Source organism: Lepidothrix coronata, unplaced genomic scaffold (assembly GCF_001604755.1).
Source record: "Lepidothrix coronata isolate B3197 unplaced genomic scaffold, Lepidothrix_coronata-1.0 Scaffold85, whole genome shotgun sequence".
Lineage (NCBI taxonomy): Eukaryota > Metazoa > Chordata > Aves > Passeriformes > Pipridae > Lepidothrix > Lepidothrix coronata.
The window spans coordinates 1,600,835-1,616,348 of NW_016690265.1; the positions used below are offsets into that span (position 1 = coordinate 1,600,835).

The 15,514-nt window shown below is 42.5% G+C and overlaps 1 protein-coding gene across 4 annotated transcripts; it reads right to left on the minus strand.

The window, feature by feature from the left end:
• Window positions 1-3,194: 3,194 nt before the first annotated feature.
• On the minus strand, window positions 3,195-15,077 carry LOC108500167 (histone RNA hairpin-binding protein-like). 4 transcript variants are annotated; one of them, XM_017820812.1, is made up of 12 exons: window positions 14,988-15,077; window positions 13,243-13,359; window positions 11,371-11,475; window positions 10,874-10,993; window positions 9,668-9,817; window positions 8,911-9,045; window positions 8,120-8,236; window positions 7,103-7,210; window positions 6,571-6,684; window positions 6,141-6,254; window positions 5,203-5,395; window positions 3,195-4,494 (listed from the first exon to the last, which is right to left on the minus strand). In XM_017820812.1, exons 1-10 carry the CDS (start codon window positions 15,038-15,040, stop codon window positions 6,149-6,151), a joined length of 1,125 nt encoding a protein of 374 aa, XP_017676301.1. In that variant the 5' UTR covers window positions 15,041-15,077; the 3' UTR covers window positions 3,195-4,494; window positions 5,203-5,395; window positions 6,141-6,148. The 4 variants fall into 4 exon arrangements, with proteins under 4 accessions (XP_017676301.1, XP_017676300.1, XP_017676299.1 ...); XM_017820811.1 differs by having other exon boundaries at window positions 5,203-5,346; window positions 8,911-9,048; XM_017820810.1 differs by having other exon boundaries at window positions 5,203-5,378; window positions 8,911-9,048.
• Window positions 15,078-15,514: the final 437 nt, after the last annotated feature.

A 15,514-nucleotide genomic window follows, 5' to 3' on the forward strand; every position in this document is an offset into this window, starting at 1 on the left:
GCGGGCGCAGAGGGAGAGCCGGGCGGTGAGGGGGGAGCGGAGCGGGCGCAGAGGGAGAGCCGGGCGGTGAGGGGGGAGCGGAGCAGGCGCTGCGGGCAGACAAGGACAGAAGGAGCACCGCCGCCTTCCCGCTCGGCCCCTTCACATCTCCCGCCGGCGCTGAGCGGCAGCGACCGCCCCGCCCCCCCGCGGGACGCCTCCAAGGGGACAGGTACGGGAGGGGGGGAAGGGGAAAGCGCAACTCCCCGCCCCGGGCCTTTACACACTGAGACACCCCCCCCACACCCCCCTCCGGTAGTGTGGTGGTTCAGCCCGCTCCGCCCGGCCCCGCCCCCGGGGCGTGTTGGCGGGAGAATCGGTTTTTGGCGCGCGCCTGAAACAAGAGCCAAAAAAAACCCCAAACCCAACAACAAAAAAACCCACAAAACCCCAGCCGAAACAAAAGGAAAAAAACCACACAGATCTCCGCGATTTAAATATGAAGGATGGCCGGTCACCGACACAGCTCTTCTGCACCTCCTCAGGGTATTTCAAGGGACGGTTCAAACCCTACGGCAGACGGTTAGTTTAAAAAGACATGCCGTTAAATAGTATTTCATATCAATAGTGAAGGAAGTTGGGTAATGCCACGAGGTTGCTATGCCTTGGTAAGCAGAGCTTTCAGGTGTTTTTAACAGCACTTCCATGCACAGTGAGATCCTGCTCATCCTGAGAATCCGGCACACGCTAACATTTTTCAACAGTAATTTATAAACAACCCGGAGAACTCCTGCAACAGAATACACACAGCTTTAAACAAAAATACTTTTGCAGCCCCTGTGGCCTGAAGCCTGGTGGACACTTCAGAAAGATGCAGCACAGAGTTTTCTTCTTCTGGCCTTACAATCACAGGATCATTAAGGCTTGAAAAGACCTTTAAGATCATCAAGTCGATCCTTTAACCCAGCACTGCCAAGGCCACCACCAAACCATGTCCCCAAGTGCCACATCTGGTAAAACAGATGTCAGAAGTAGCAAACAGAAATTGTCTGAGTTTTTTTTTTAATGTGTGTTTTTTTTTTTTTAGTATCAGTTTAAAACACAAAAGCAACTACTAAAGTGCAGCAACGCTTCTGGAGAGACTTTCTGAGCACAGCGACAGGGTGGTGTTTGGTTTTGATTTTTTAGAAACAAAGATACGCTTCAGCCTTGCGATGCACAAAGGATGGTGAGAGGAGGATTTGCATCTCTAGTGTGGAAATGAAGCAGAGTTTTACAAACTACAAATTTCTCATGTAATTATTCACAGAAATGGAAGAGGCCTGGTACTGTGTCTGGTGTTTCCAGCCATCACGTACACAGCTGCGTGCCTAGTGCTCCTGACTGAAATCAGTACTGTTTTGAGAGCAGGTAAGCAAGAACTGTGTTTACTTTCCACTCATTTTTCCTCTGAAGGTTGTATACAGGTCCTGTGCTTTTCTCCTCAGAGCATCTCTGCTGTAGGATGTGTCCAAAACGCCTGGCTCTGGGTGTCCAGTCGGGCTGGCTCCCACTTAGATCTGAAAATAGTACTATGAAGGGATTTACCTTGAAAATTCCTTTCCTGTTGCCTGGCCTTACTGTAATTGTACAAGCTCACATCTTTCTGGGTGGCATCTGCATGGACACCCACACTGCTGCAGTAAAGTCTGCTCTAACAGCACCTCTTCTTTCCCACACACCACTGTGGAAAACAGAACTGTGTTCCTGAACCAAGGACATGCTTGAAGTACAGCACGGGTTCCAAATATGTAAAAACAAAGTCTACTCCCTTCAGCCTGGCTCTGAGATAAGCTGACTGGAACAGCATGTTTACCTGAACACATCCAAGCAAGCCAGACAGGACAGCTCCAGTCTGGAAGCCACACAGTGCTTTTAGCATAATGCTACGTACAAATTAAATTCAGTTTATCCAGTAGAACTATCTGCTGTGACACAGCTCAGGGACTGCAGCTGCCTTGCATCTTTCTGTCCTTGTCAGCAATAAAAATCCTTCAGAAAAGCAGTTTCACACCACAGCGGAAAATTTAGGGAGGAGATATCCTCAACTGTGATCTCAAAGCAGGAGTTTTACAAACAAAAGGTACACACGAGCTATGGCATTTCAGAACTGCCAGTGAAGGAAGGTTTCCACAGACACAGATAATGTATTATCTGTAAGGAGATCCTCACAATGGAATCATGCCAACACAAAATACTTTAAACCTGGCTGGTGAAGTTCAGGGTGTATTTTGGCTTAATTACAAACTGAGCACAGATTTAGACAAAGGAGATTTAATTAAGTTGGGTAAAATTAAAGGAAGGGTATCAAATACAAACTGGGGGTGGAGTGCCAGACTCCTGCTTCACATACCTCAATTGTAGACTCTAAAATAGCCTTGGGTAGGTAAACAAGTGCATGGACAGGCTGCATTCCAATTTTGGCTGCTGTCTGGACTGATGAGGTTACTGTTAATAATTAGAACACGTGGTGATCCTACATCCAGTGGCAGCACTGCACGAAATGATTTTAGCAGACCTCAAACCTCACCTGCTCAGCATTCCTTTCCTTGTCCAAGCATACAGAACCTGGATTAGTGAACAGATCAACCCAAAATTTCACTGCCACAGGCAGGTTAGTTACTCTATTTCTAGTCTAGGTATCTTCAACCAAGAAATATAAGATCTGTTAAGGACTGCTGAAGTACAATTCTTATGGATATGTGTCCATAAATTCACTGCAAGCCCTGTCCATTTTAGGCAAAAGCTTAAGGGCTCTTAATACTCATTAAATACTTAAGCAGAGTTTAAGTACTTCACGACAGCCTATTACTCTCACCTGGCAGTTCCATCTTCTCCAGGAAGACACCTTTCTCACAGCATAACAGGTGCTGGGGCTTCAGCTGCTCCCTCCCACTAGGTTACAACACCCTAAACACAAGTTCAAGATAAGACGCCAAAATACAAACTGAGGGGTTGGACACAACCTGAGCTGTGAACTGCATTCAAGAGTCTGATTTAATATCTGAAGACTCCTCTTTCCCTCTTTTAGCAAGGGCTAATAAACCAAAGACACCACTCAAAATAAACAGAACACCCTAAAACAAATGAAAAAGGACTACTGAACCCACATATTCCTTTTATAATCAAACTCTGAAAACATAACAGCAAAAGCCGACTAACAACGATTTTTAAAGTTAAAGTCTTTAATTCTTCCGCATAAAGGCAAAAAGCCAAAAATGTGACACATTCCCTTATTTACAATCATCATAAACCACATGGAAGCATGCACATTGGAACAACAAGGTTCTAAATATTACTTCTTAAAAAAAGTGCTGTACAGATGTGTCCCTTGCATACACACACTCTGTGCTCCGTGGTGTGTGACTGAGCCACCCTTGTGCTGGGAGAAATGCCTGAGCACGCCTGGAAATAACGTTTTGGAACTGGGAGTAGTTTCTGGGGAAGCAGCTTACTTTCAAATCAGCAGCACAATGGGATTTTAGCCCTTGGGTACTGCCAGCCCCACGGCAAGACTGTGGCAAAAAAGCAAAACCAAACTCCTGCAGAGAGACAACTCCCAGCTCTAGCAGACATTGGTATCCCAGGACATGCTACACAAAATGCCACAAGGACTATAAAGTTCCTGTAACTGGCAAATAAATTTTGTATAAATCACTGTAGCTGCAGCTCTCACTTCAATCTTCTGAGCACAGTGCCAGAAGAGCAAAATAAAGGAGAACCTATCCCAACACCATCACATCCCTCAGACTGGACAAGAGCAGCTCCACATCTGCAAATACTGCTTCTCACCCCCAGTTCCTGTAGGAACAGCAGGCACTGAAATCATCCTCTTACACTCTTTAACAGGAGACTGGGTCTTTGGGTCAGGCTGCAAAACACGTAAAAGCAAAATCTGGGTATTTAAGCTGTGCTACTGTTCTAACAGTCACTCAGCCCCTTCAAGAAAAGGATCTGATTCTGATAAACTATCCCCTTTTCCTTTTTCTTCTCTCACTTGGCTTAGGGAAATGCTATCTTAATACATCTCAGAGAACAATAAACAGGCCAAATGGATGACCACCCACTCCAAAAGTTCTGAACAGCTTGTCTTTAACAACTGGAGAAAGGTTGAAATTATCTACATTCTTCTGAAGCAGTTCTTCAGGCTGGATGTACAATTCTGGTCCAGTAAAGCAAAGGGACTCCTTGGTTTTAGGGCTGACATTCCTCAGTTTGACTGAATATTGAACCAATTCCCTGGTGTAACATTTAGGAGCAAGATCTCCATATGGAATGGCAGGATCCATCACCTGAAGTAGCCTTTGCAATGTGATGCACATGTCACCTGCAAATGCAGGGACAGCAGAAACTTTCTCACAAAAGCTTTAAGGAACATCCATTGTCACTGTAGCACAGGCTTCATGAAATCTGAAGTTTTACACTTGAGGCACAGCTTGTAGAAAACAATCTATCCTTATAAAGATCTGGAGAAACCTAAACAAAAAAAACATATAACAGCATTTTATAAATACCTCACATATTCCTGAAGTATTTGTGAAAGAGAAGAGGAAGCACCTGAGCCTACCATTCCCAACCCATCGCAAAATTTTCATCTAAATGTCATTATTAATTCATAGAATACATTTTTCTCTTAATTCTAATTAATGAATTACTGCCATATCTTAGGTGTCCTGCTGACTAAGGTTTTCACCTAGAAAGGAACCAGGTACATTCATATTTACAGACATTTAGCTGCGCTCCAAAACAGCCACGTTTATTTTTCCCGTTTAAGACAGAAATGTTATTTTAACAAAAAGGCAGGTGGTGTGGAATTCCACTATGTAACCCACTGTCTGGTTTTCAAGCAAGATTCACCTTCCACAGATACAGTTCCTGCCATTTGAGAGTTAGAGCTCACCACACCTAAAAGCCATGGTTAAAGGCCGTGTCACTCTAAATACGGACCTTTGCACCCCAGGAAACCAATGTGCTGCTCCAGAAAGAAGCTTTTTAATTCACTTTGTACATTTTATATCTAACACAGATATTTTTTCAATTAGAGTGATTACAAACCCCCTGAAAATATACACTCCTTAACTGAGCCTCATTTACAGTGCAGACCACTGCAAAACAGCTGAATATCAACTATCTAGAAACCAGAAAGGCTCTGAAGTGTGATGTAGATAGAAATGCTTCTTTTACCTGAATAATTTCACCTTGTGTTGATTGCACGTTTGCTGACTGTAAATCTCTTCCTCTTGCAGTGCAGATCCTACATGACAGCACCAGTTCTCCAAGACTTGATCTGCTGATCTCAGACTACATCCCTATTCTTCAAGTCTTTTTCTGTCACAGGAGAAATTCCTTCTTCAATACTTCTATATACAAAGAGAGACTAGATATTTTCAAATATTGAATTAGCACTTTGCCAAAGTGAATGCATATTACATCTTACTCATGCTCAAAGAGTTTAAATTAAAAATCAATAAAATCAAAAGAAAAATGCTATCAGCTTTTTTAAAAGCTCTATCTGCCTTTTCCTCCTATTGTTAGAATGCAAAATCTGAACATAAAACCGATTTTGTGCCATATTCTTAATGAGTTTTATTGTGCAAAATATTCAAAGATCACTGTTTAACATTTAAATCTTAGTCCACGTTTCCAAGCCTGCACCAAACATAGATCAAAGGCAATCTAATTACACAAAAGATTCCCTGCTAATAAAACGTATTTGACCCAAGATTACTACCCATCCTATTAATGTACCACAGGAATCTACAGTCCAAGAGGAAGTTTTCACTAAAATTTACTGCTGCAAAACTCAAAGTTGTGACTTCATTACAAAAATATGAAGAGACAGAAAAGGTGGTACTGCAATAATTAAAAAAACTGGCACTTTTCCTTTGAGTGATAAAACACATTTTCTGCCTGACAGATAAATATTTCAATTTAGCAGGTGTAAATCGTTAAATCTTTTCATTCAGGTGCTGCATTAAATACAAGAGGATGGGATAAAATACTAATATAATAAAGGAATAAAATAAGATCTGCTTGAACTGAACAGTTTGATTGTGTAGAATGATACTGTGGATGGGCTACTAAAACAGAATAGGTTAAATAAGCAGCCAGCACAAACTCACCTTGGTATTTAAATTTTTTTCCTCATTATTGTATCTTCAGCATTTGCACTTCCCCATCCTCTTTCAGGGTATTCTGACCGATGTCCTTCCAAGAAACTGCTACAAAGTTTAAGCCTACAAATAATAAAAAAAAAACAAACCAAAGACCAACTGGCTTTATTATGGTAACCTTTTAAATCTTTTTACATTAAATAGGGCTACAACCTATGTATTCTAATACAGACTGTAACACGAGAACAGAAGGACAGAATTTTACCACACAACAAATATTGGCCAACACATCCCTAAGAAGAACAGTAAAAAAAAAAAAAAATTAAAAATCTATCTTTACAATAAAGGCTTGGATTGAAATACAGCATTATTCAACAAAGCTTCTAAATTAATCTGCAAAACAACCCCCAAACCCTGACTGATGAGCTGCGTTTCATACCTCTCCAGCCTGCAGTCTGTGTCTCTGCAAGTTTTGCTGTCAGGCAGAAAGAACTTGGATTTCTTCTGTTTCGGATTGTTCAACCCTGAAGAACAACCCGCTGGAATTGGGTCACTGCATAAAAACAAATAACTATCGGTGATGTCAGCTACAAAACAACCTCTAAGGAGACAGAGAGGAAGCTTCCAGCTCCCAGGCTGAGGAAGCGAGAGGTGAGTAACAACCACAGGGACCAACTCTGCCAACTGCCACTGCTTTTCCTAAGACAAAGACCATGAAAGGGGCTCATCTTTTGGCATTACTTAACGGCAGACGCAGCAGAAAGCAACAGATGGAGAGTCAGACTGGAAAAAGCCAAGTAAACTCAAAGAACAAAAATAACAACGAAACATATCACAGGTTGGAGGAAATGTAAGGAAGGAAAAAAAAGTAGCATTAACCAATGAAGGAAAAGATTAAGAAGAAAAGCGAAGGGCACCTTCACAGCATAAGCAATAAACAGAAATACTGTCATAATCTTTGTGGTATTTACCTTGTTATTTCTATACCTTGCTGTACTGTCATTACTTCATCATCTTCACCAAAGGCTTCCCACTCTGAGCATTTTGAGAAAGCCTCCTGATGTCCTGAGTCAGTAAGGCTGGAAATAAAATGAAAAGGTCTGAGTCCATGCACCTTTGTAACACAGTTCCTCTTAATTTTTCTGAAGGGGGAATAAGTAGAGAGAAAAAAGCCAACCTGTATAAACATTTTTACTAAGGTTAGTGTGGAAAGTCTGGTAAACCCCTGAAAAACTTAAAATGATTGGTCAAGTTTTCTGGTGGTTCTGACAAAACTTTGTACAGTTAAACCACGCTCTCCTCTACACAGGCTATCATTTCTTAGTTGTAGGAAGACTTCTTATGCAGCAGATAAGAAAGGAGAAAAAAGGAAATATGATACCAATAGCTACAGAAGTAGCTTAAATCTTGAACAACTTAGAATAAAGGTGTTGGCCTGAAAAACTCTACCCTTGTATTATTCATTTTTTAACATTAACCTCCCTCTGTCCCAGTCCCAGGCTGTGTGACCCAATTCCTTGTTGTTCCAACCAGCATTTTCTTCCACACCATCTTTCACAAGGCAGGAAAAGGCTTAATCAAAATACACAAAGCTTCTTTTCACATCCCTTAAGGGGTACATTTAATACACATAGTACAGAGAAAATGTAACTTAGTAATAATTAAACAGGCAGCGAGTTTCAGCAGTCCAAGAGAAATTAAGAGCAACATATTAGTGTTGCCTAAATCTACACACAAAAAACCCCTCCCCTCTGTGCTGTGACTTGTGACACTGAAATTTTCTTCATCTTTGCAACGGACCTCTGTAAATATTTGCTATCATACAACACAATTGTTCTGGCATGATTTCCCTTCCTCATTAAATTGCACACACATTTACATAAAATTAAAGATATTAACAAATGGAGGGATAAATACCAGTCATATTCCAAAAGTCAGTTCATATAATCAATGAATTTCCATGTTTGGAAATGAGAGTCATTTCATACCTTTCCAGTGTGTGGTACATCTGCACATAAGGGGCTTTGCTCTCTGAAACCACAGAGGACTCAGAATTATTTCTTTTTCTGCGTTTCCATACTGGAGAAGAATCGGATGAACAGGGACTACAAAAATAAGACACAGATTTTACACACATAGCATTTTTCACCTGTGCTGAAATGCTTATCAGAGTTCTGCTAAATAATGGCACATGCTACATAGGACGATTCTTTTTGAGGTATGATTCTTGAGGCACACAGAGGAACACAGAAAAAATGGCTCAATTTTTGGTAACCATGCCATTGTATTATGGAATGTGAACACAACTGCAGAAGCAGCTTAGAAGCAGAACCATTTTGAGCTTCACACACATCCTCCCCCAGGACAAGATAACTTAGTAAACAGGGAAGTGCATAGAGTGCTTCACTGTCAGTCTCCCTGCTGTTCTGCAAACAGGCATAATACTATTAAGGATGGTGACTCCTGCTTCTGAAAAAGTTCCCCTACTTTCAGCACATGCCAATGGTGGTCAAAGAAACCTGAGTACCCCACTGTATAAACAGAGAAGCTGAAAAAACACTGGCTTTTCCTCCTGTTAGTCATGTAATTCTGCAGTGCTGGTAATTTGTCCTCATTCAGTGCTCTGTACCACTGATGGATTACATTCAACATCAAGTGTCAAACTCCACAACTGCATTTTAACTGCTCTTCCACAGAAAACATTTCCTACAAAAACCTGACAGCATCGACATGCACTGAATTATTTCCCCAAGTTAACCACGAAAGTTTCATCTCATACCTCTCAGGTGTGTAGTCAGTCTGCCTGCATTCGTCTTCACATTCATTTCTCTTCTGCTTTTCGTCAAACACAAAGGAGGCAGAAACATCCTGATCTTTGCAGAACCATTCCTGGGAACTGCCTGAGGGTTCTGTACTACTAAAAACAGGATGAAAAAAAAAAGGGTTAAAAACCAGCCCATCTGGCTTACTGCTCCAAGCAGACAGCAGTTAAGCTGTGGTAACAATTAACAGTTCATCCCATATGACATCCAAATGGTGTAAAAACTTCCACCATAGGTCAAATTACAACAGAGTAAAACTATTTACACAGTGCAGTAACAGAGCCAACAGAATTCCATTCACTCTTTTCCTCCCTAATTTACTATTCTAAATCTTGTAAAGTATGAGCTGGCATCAAAGATGGAAAGGTTATCAAAGTCAAGGAACAGTAATTAAATTTCTGCTTTTGCCTATCTCTTTCTAGAAAAATAATGTGACCTTGTGCTCACCAGTGTAAGTACACAGGGGAAGGGAATGTACTACTGCAAACAGACCAAATGCCTCCCTCTCCAGAACACCTGATTAAAGATGAACTTAGACTAAGTAATGGGAATTTCTTGAAGACTAACAGAATTCAAAAGGAAAACAAGGCATTCAAGGAGACTCCCACTTCTGAGCCTGATCTCCTCCCTTGCTCCCAGTCAGGAATGCTCTAAAGGACATACAGAGCCCTCCTTAATTCCTTAATGCCTGGCTTAATTCACCCATTTACACACACTGGCTGCAGATCCCAGGTCTCTTCAGCAGGAGGATCCCAGGCATGCAGTGCTATCTTCCACAGCCTGATCTGCTGGTCCCAGGATCTACGGCTGTACTTCTTAAATTTGTTGGGAGTTCTAGGATGAACTCCTGGTATTCGCTGATTCCTGTAAATACACAGTAACATTTATTATTTCAGACCATTATTTTCATTCTTAAAAAAAAAAAAATTCTCAGTCCATCAGATCCCACTGGCATCAGTAGTCTAATAAATAAAACATTCCTATTTTTAAATATCTAACTGAAAAGTGTCTATTCTAAAACATTGTCAAAAATAGATCACAAAAGCAACAACTAACAATAACACGCTGAGTCAGATTTGAGGTTCATCCAGCCCAGTACTCTGACAGCTGCTAAAAGCAGATTCCTACTGCTCATGGACAAGTCTGAAACTGAAGAAGCATAACTCATACCCCTTCATTAGCAGCCTAACCTCCTGCTACTTGTACTCAGTTTTCCTGAATCAGGTGCAGTTTCTTTGTATTCAGTGTTGTACTGAGTCTGGCTGTGATGGAGTTAACTTCCTTCACAGCAATCCCTGCAGTGCTGTGTTTTGGATTTATGTCTAAAACAGTGCCAATAACACACTATTTTCTGGCTGTTGCTGACCAGTGCTTGCACTTCAAGGCCTTCTCTTCTCCCCACTCAGCCCTGCCCCATCCCACAGCCATTAAGCTGAGGGAGAACACCAAGCTGAGACGGGAAGCCACTGAGACAGAACCTACACTGGGGAGACACTGTAACAATGCTGTCACAAAGCAACCCAAGACTCTTTGAAGAAAAAGACATTACTGAGGATGTGACCATGCTACTGTGTTACAGTCCTCATCCAAAGACGACATTTCCTGGTACCAATTAACTTCACACTAGCCTAGCAACACTCCCCAGAATCACAGGGAGCTGATTAATACAGGATTTATTTAAAGTATACTTGCTTCTAACAACAGCAGTGCACAAAGGGAACATTTAGCTTTAAATGTTCCCTAGCTACATTTGCCCATATGCAGAAAATACCTGACTTCTCTTGAAAACATCAATTGGTTTAAGTTTCCTTCACTTGCTGTTAACAGAATTTAAAGAGAATTAAAGCTCTGTGCTGATCTATGCACACATCAGGAACAAAAAAGAATTTATTTGGAAATCTGCAAAACAAGGCAACTTACTTTGGAACTTCTTTAATGTATCTATCATATGCAAGGGTATTCTTTCCAAAATTGATCTGTTTTTGTCTTCTCCTCAGAACCACTTCATCTGTTTCCCTTTCAGCTGGATTAGCAGAATCACTTGAAAACAAAAATTACACTTAGGTTGAAAGGAACCTTAAGAGCTTTACAAGAAGTTATATAAACAAAAACTCAAGAACTTCCTGTATTTTACTCTGTAAGCAGTACTCTGTAAGGCAGTAAGCACAACCCTTACCTCACTAGTTTACAGAAGAGAAAGTTGTGCTAACCAAACCTGAATCTGAAATGATTATAGAAGCAGCTTTTGAGATAAAACTCCTCAGTGCTACTCTCTGCTTTAGGCTTCCTTCAGGTTTAATATGAAAGAGCCTGGCTGTGTTTCAAATCTTCTTTAATGCATGTAAAGTAGTCAGAGATCATCAGATGGCTATTGCTAAAACCAACGCAACAATACTTAGTAATTGTTCCATACTTACTTTGTCATTTTTTTATTTGATGTCCTCATTGTTTTGCCTTCTTCAATTCTACCTTCCCAGCTGGGGCAGCTAGAAAGAGACCTAGAATGTTCTGGTGCTGTAGAGCTAGAAAATAAAGGAAATTCAATATGAATGTCTGCTTCTCGTAACATATTTAATGAACAGCAACTTCAACAGTGGACAAAACCAGCTCCACAACCATAAAACCACGGGCATGCCCCTACTCCAGTTCAAAGTCACCTTCAGCAGTGATGTAAGATTATCAGTTTTACTTTGCAAGGAAAGAAAATGGTCTTGAAGTGAATCTCCTGTCACAACACCTCACGATCTCTTAAAATACTTTCAGCTCAGCTCTCTCTACTACTTGAAGACCTTCTGGACATATCAATTCCATCAGATATCCCAAGTCATGGAATTACTTGAGGTTAAAATTAGTCTAGTTGCTGCTCTCCGTTGTCAGCTAAGGTCTTTGTAAAGGACCAGGGAGATGCTTAAGAAATAGAAAAACATCCATCATGTGAGCAGAACTAGTATTTTGTCCGATGATATCATATCCCAATATCATAATTTCAAAATGCAAACTTTGCTGTGCAAAGCCAAAAAAGCAGTCAGGAAGCTCTTATCAATTGTATCACTGATGTTCTCCAAGAGATGGAACACTTACCTACTTCCTCATTAACTTAAAAAATTACAGCATTATACAGTTTCCATTTATGTAAGTGTTGAAAACTTCTCCTTTCAGTCCGCCCTCTTTTGCCAACATTAGTGCCTCAACATTTAACATAAGTAATACAGAAGTAGATTGAGCTTATAGTCTTACTTTCCATAAATAGTTTCACATCAACAGATGAAACTACCATCCATGCTGACAGTGTCATTTTAACACAGGAAGTAAAGATTTCACACTAAAAAGGAACATATCTACTCAGCAAAAGAGAAACACAAAATGCTGCTGGCACATCCACTTAGACCCACACTCAAAACATAGTTAGTATTTTTCATGACAGCATCAAAGACATAGAAAACACTCCTGAATACAAGGGCTTTCCTAAGCTCTTCAAAGAATTAATTTATTAACAAAGCAATATTAAACATGCCATCAGAAATTACAATCACATCCATACAATGTAATACTCAGAGATGTATGAATTATGTAAAAAAAAAAAAACAATTTTCATGTACCCTCAGTAAAATATTTCCTCTCTTCTAACTTACATTCTGCTCGGTTTTCTGCAAATATCCAAGCACTCACCACTTTTCACCTTGGTGTCAGACATTAATATACCAGTCTCAATCACTTCCTCCACATTAAGACACCACTGCCTCTGTCTTTAGTCTGGAATATCCAAAAGCAAAGCAAAATCTTCCTAGAATTACCTACGTATAAACTTTTATCTCATCTCAAATTGTTCTTAGTACTGGACTACGAAAAAAAAGAAAAAGTGTTTACTAAAAACTGCAATACAGCTGAACATACCAAGTGCACTGTCAAGTGAAGAGACAAAGATGGTTTGCCCACATTTACATGCATAAATGCATAGGCAAAGCATGAGAGTAACAGCATATGGCTTCAATGGGAATTTTATACTAATACTGAAGACTACAGCAATAAAGAGCTTAGACTACTGCCTCAGTATATACCATTTCTCCCTTTCATGTGGAATACTTGCTAATATTATGGCTTGTATTTCAATCAGACAAAATGGGTGGTCGTCTCTTGGCAGGATGCAGGTATTAATTTCCTAGCTCCATGCTACTGTATTATTAGAAAACATTTAATCTAATCATGGCCAAGCTTTTCTTGAGTCCTAAAGAAGAATGCAAGAAAGTGAAGATTTAAGGACACGTTTAAAGAATACATTTATTCCTTACCTCTCCAGCCAGTGGTCTGAATGCTCACATTGATATTCCTCAAACACCAAAGAATCTGAATCATTCCAGCTTCTACATTCCTGTTCTTGGTGCCAGGAGTGTGGATGTTGCACAGAACTAGAAAACAAGAATTTTCATCTGAAATCAAGTCCCTGGTAGTCACTGAACATTGCCTATACAAAACAAATATGGACAATATCAGACAAATATCTGATTTGGCAAACAGGTATGTGATTTGCAAGAACTTATTCAGGCAACGCTAACTTAACAAAGGTGTTAGACAATGCAATTGCTGAGAAAAGGCCTTTGACTAATGCAATTAGGACATAAGAATTTTCAAATAAACCATTAATATTTAGATAACAAAAAATATTTTCTATTTGCAAACAAAAAGGTGGGGGGAAAAAAGCCCTAATTGAGGAGTGTCCCCAGGGTTTATGGACCTGTGCCAAAGTTCAGACTGTCCTCTGTCAGCAATGCATTATTTGACAATTACTGTCCCATTCAGTAGTTAACTCATGGAAAAGGCAAATGCAGAAACATCACTTCAACACATGGAAACAAAATGGCTAAGCAGAAGTAGGTCAAATGTTCACGTGGAAACACTTTTACCCAGGAAATCCTCTACCAGACAGTGCAGAGCTCTCATAAGGAACAAGGACCTGACTCTACTGCTTTGCAACACACCGGCGGGACAGCCAGAGATTGCTTAAGGGTTAAGAGTTCTCTACATTTTCCTTCTCAGTTCTGGGGGCTTGGACCTCTTAAATGACAGGTTGCTAAACAAAACACCCCCACAGCGTCTGCTGACACCAGACCTGGCTCCTGGGCCAAGGACCACACCTGTAGATCCACCCTCACCACCTGCCTGGGAGAACGACCTGGTACTGCAGGCTCTGCACAGCAAACACACTGTACCTGTGTGCGTGTGAGCAACAAACAGCAAACACAGGGCTCTTTGTGTGCCACGTCTCCGTGGCTTAAGTCAACAAGTGAGAGGAAAGGAAGGTTTTTGATATTTTAATCCTGCATTAACCACCGATGTTTTCCTTCCCTTCCTCCTCCACCCCGACCGGCTTTGGGAGTTTCCCACTCCCAGAGGGCTCAGAGTTACCACCAAGACATAGCACAGACAGTTCTCTCCGAATCGCGGATCCAGGCAAAAGGACACTGCCAACGCGCTCCGTTTTTGCAAAGGCAGTGGATGGATAAAACCCTCCTCTAACAGCCTTCAACAGCAATTACACGATTTAAGGACTTGAAAGAAACAGCGGGGAAAAAATGCACCCCAGCTTACGTACAACAAGACAACACAGGCCACTGTTTGAAAATGCAGGAGGAAATGCTAAGCGAAAATGCTGACCTTTTACAAACACTGCAGTGTTTGCCTCGCACTGCCCGCCCACGCCAGCCTGAGGACAATCCCAGTGCCTCCACCGGGCTGGGGCACCGAGTCCGAGCCCACGCCCTGCCCGGGCTGCTGGTCCCTCACTCCTCACCGACAGGGACACCAAGGCAGCCTCTGCACGGGAGGCGAGGGCGCAGGAGAAAAGGGGATGTTTGGCAGAGGATCCCAACCCTCCAGCAGCTCCTCCCGGAGTCGCCCCAGAACAGGCGCCCTGGGACGGGTAGCACCACCACCCCCCCGCCCACACCCACAGCGGAGCCGCGGTAGCTCCAGAGGCGCCCCGAGGGAGCGATGCCTGCCCGCCCCGGGTCCCCCCGACCCCCGCGTCCGCTCCCACCTGCGCAGCCCGGCCGGATCCCCGCCGCCCGGGCGCCGCTGCCCGCCGGACATGGCTGAGGCGAGCGGCGGCTCCGCGGCCGAACATGGCTCCGGCTCCGCCGCCAGCGCAGGCGCGGCCCGGCCTCCTGGAACGCGAGAGTAGCGCAGGCGCCCTCCGTGTTGTGCCATAGCCGGGAGAGAGCCCAGTGCGGGGAAGGCAGAAATGCGCTGTTCCTGCCGGAAAGCCGATCGGGAGTTACAGGGGGAGGCGAAGGGTCCTGCAGCCCGCGCTCCTGTGAGGGGCAAAGCGCGGCTCCCTCACGGCGAGGGCGCCATGGCCCTCACAGCCTCTCCTGTGCCCTCACCCAGCGTGGGGGCGGCTGGAGCCCCCGGCCCACTGAGCTCGCTAATCCAGGGAAAACCCGGCTCCCACATCACAGCGTTACCTCACGCATGAGTCAAGGGTTGGATTTGGGTCAAGTTAGCCTTCTGCTAGATGTCGTGAGCTAAATCATCTCACCAAAGGTGGGCACCACAAGGTACGCT

What these genes read in the sequence shown, in the direction of transcription:
- LOC108500167 (XM_017820811.1), bottom strand. Translation starts at nt 15,040, where the DNA reads ATGTCCGGCGGGCAGCGGCGCCCGGGCGGCGGGGATCCGGCCGGGCTG. An exon ending in TCAGACCACTGGCTGGAGAG is followed by an intron (nt 11,476 to 13,242) that starts GTAAGGAATAAA and finishes TTTATTTTCTAG; the next exon opens with CTCTACAGCACCAGAACATT. An exon ending in TCAAATAAAAAAATGACAAA is followed by an intron (nt 10,994 to 11,370) that starts GTAAGTATGGAA and finishes TTTGTTTTCAAG; the next exon opens with TGATTCTGCTAATCCAGCTG.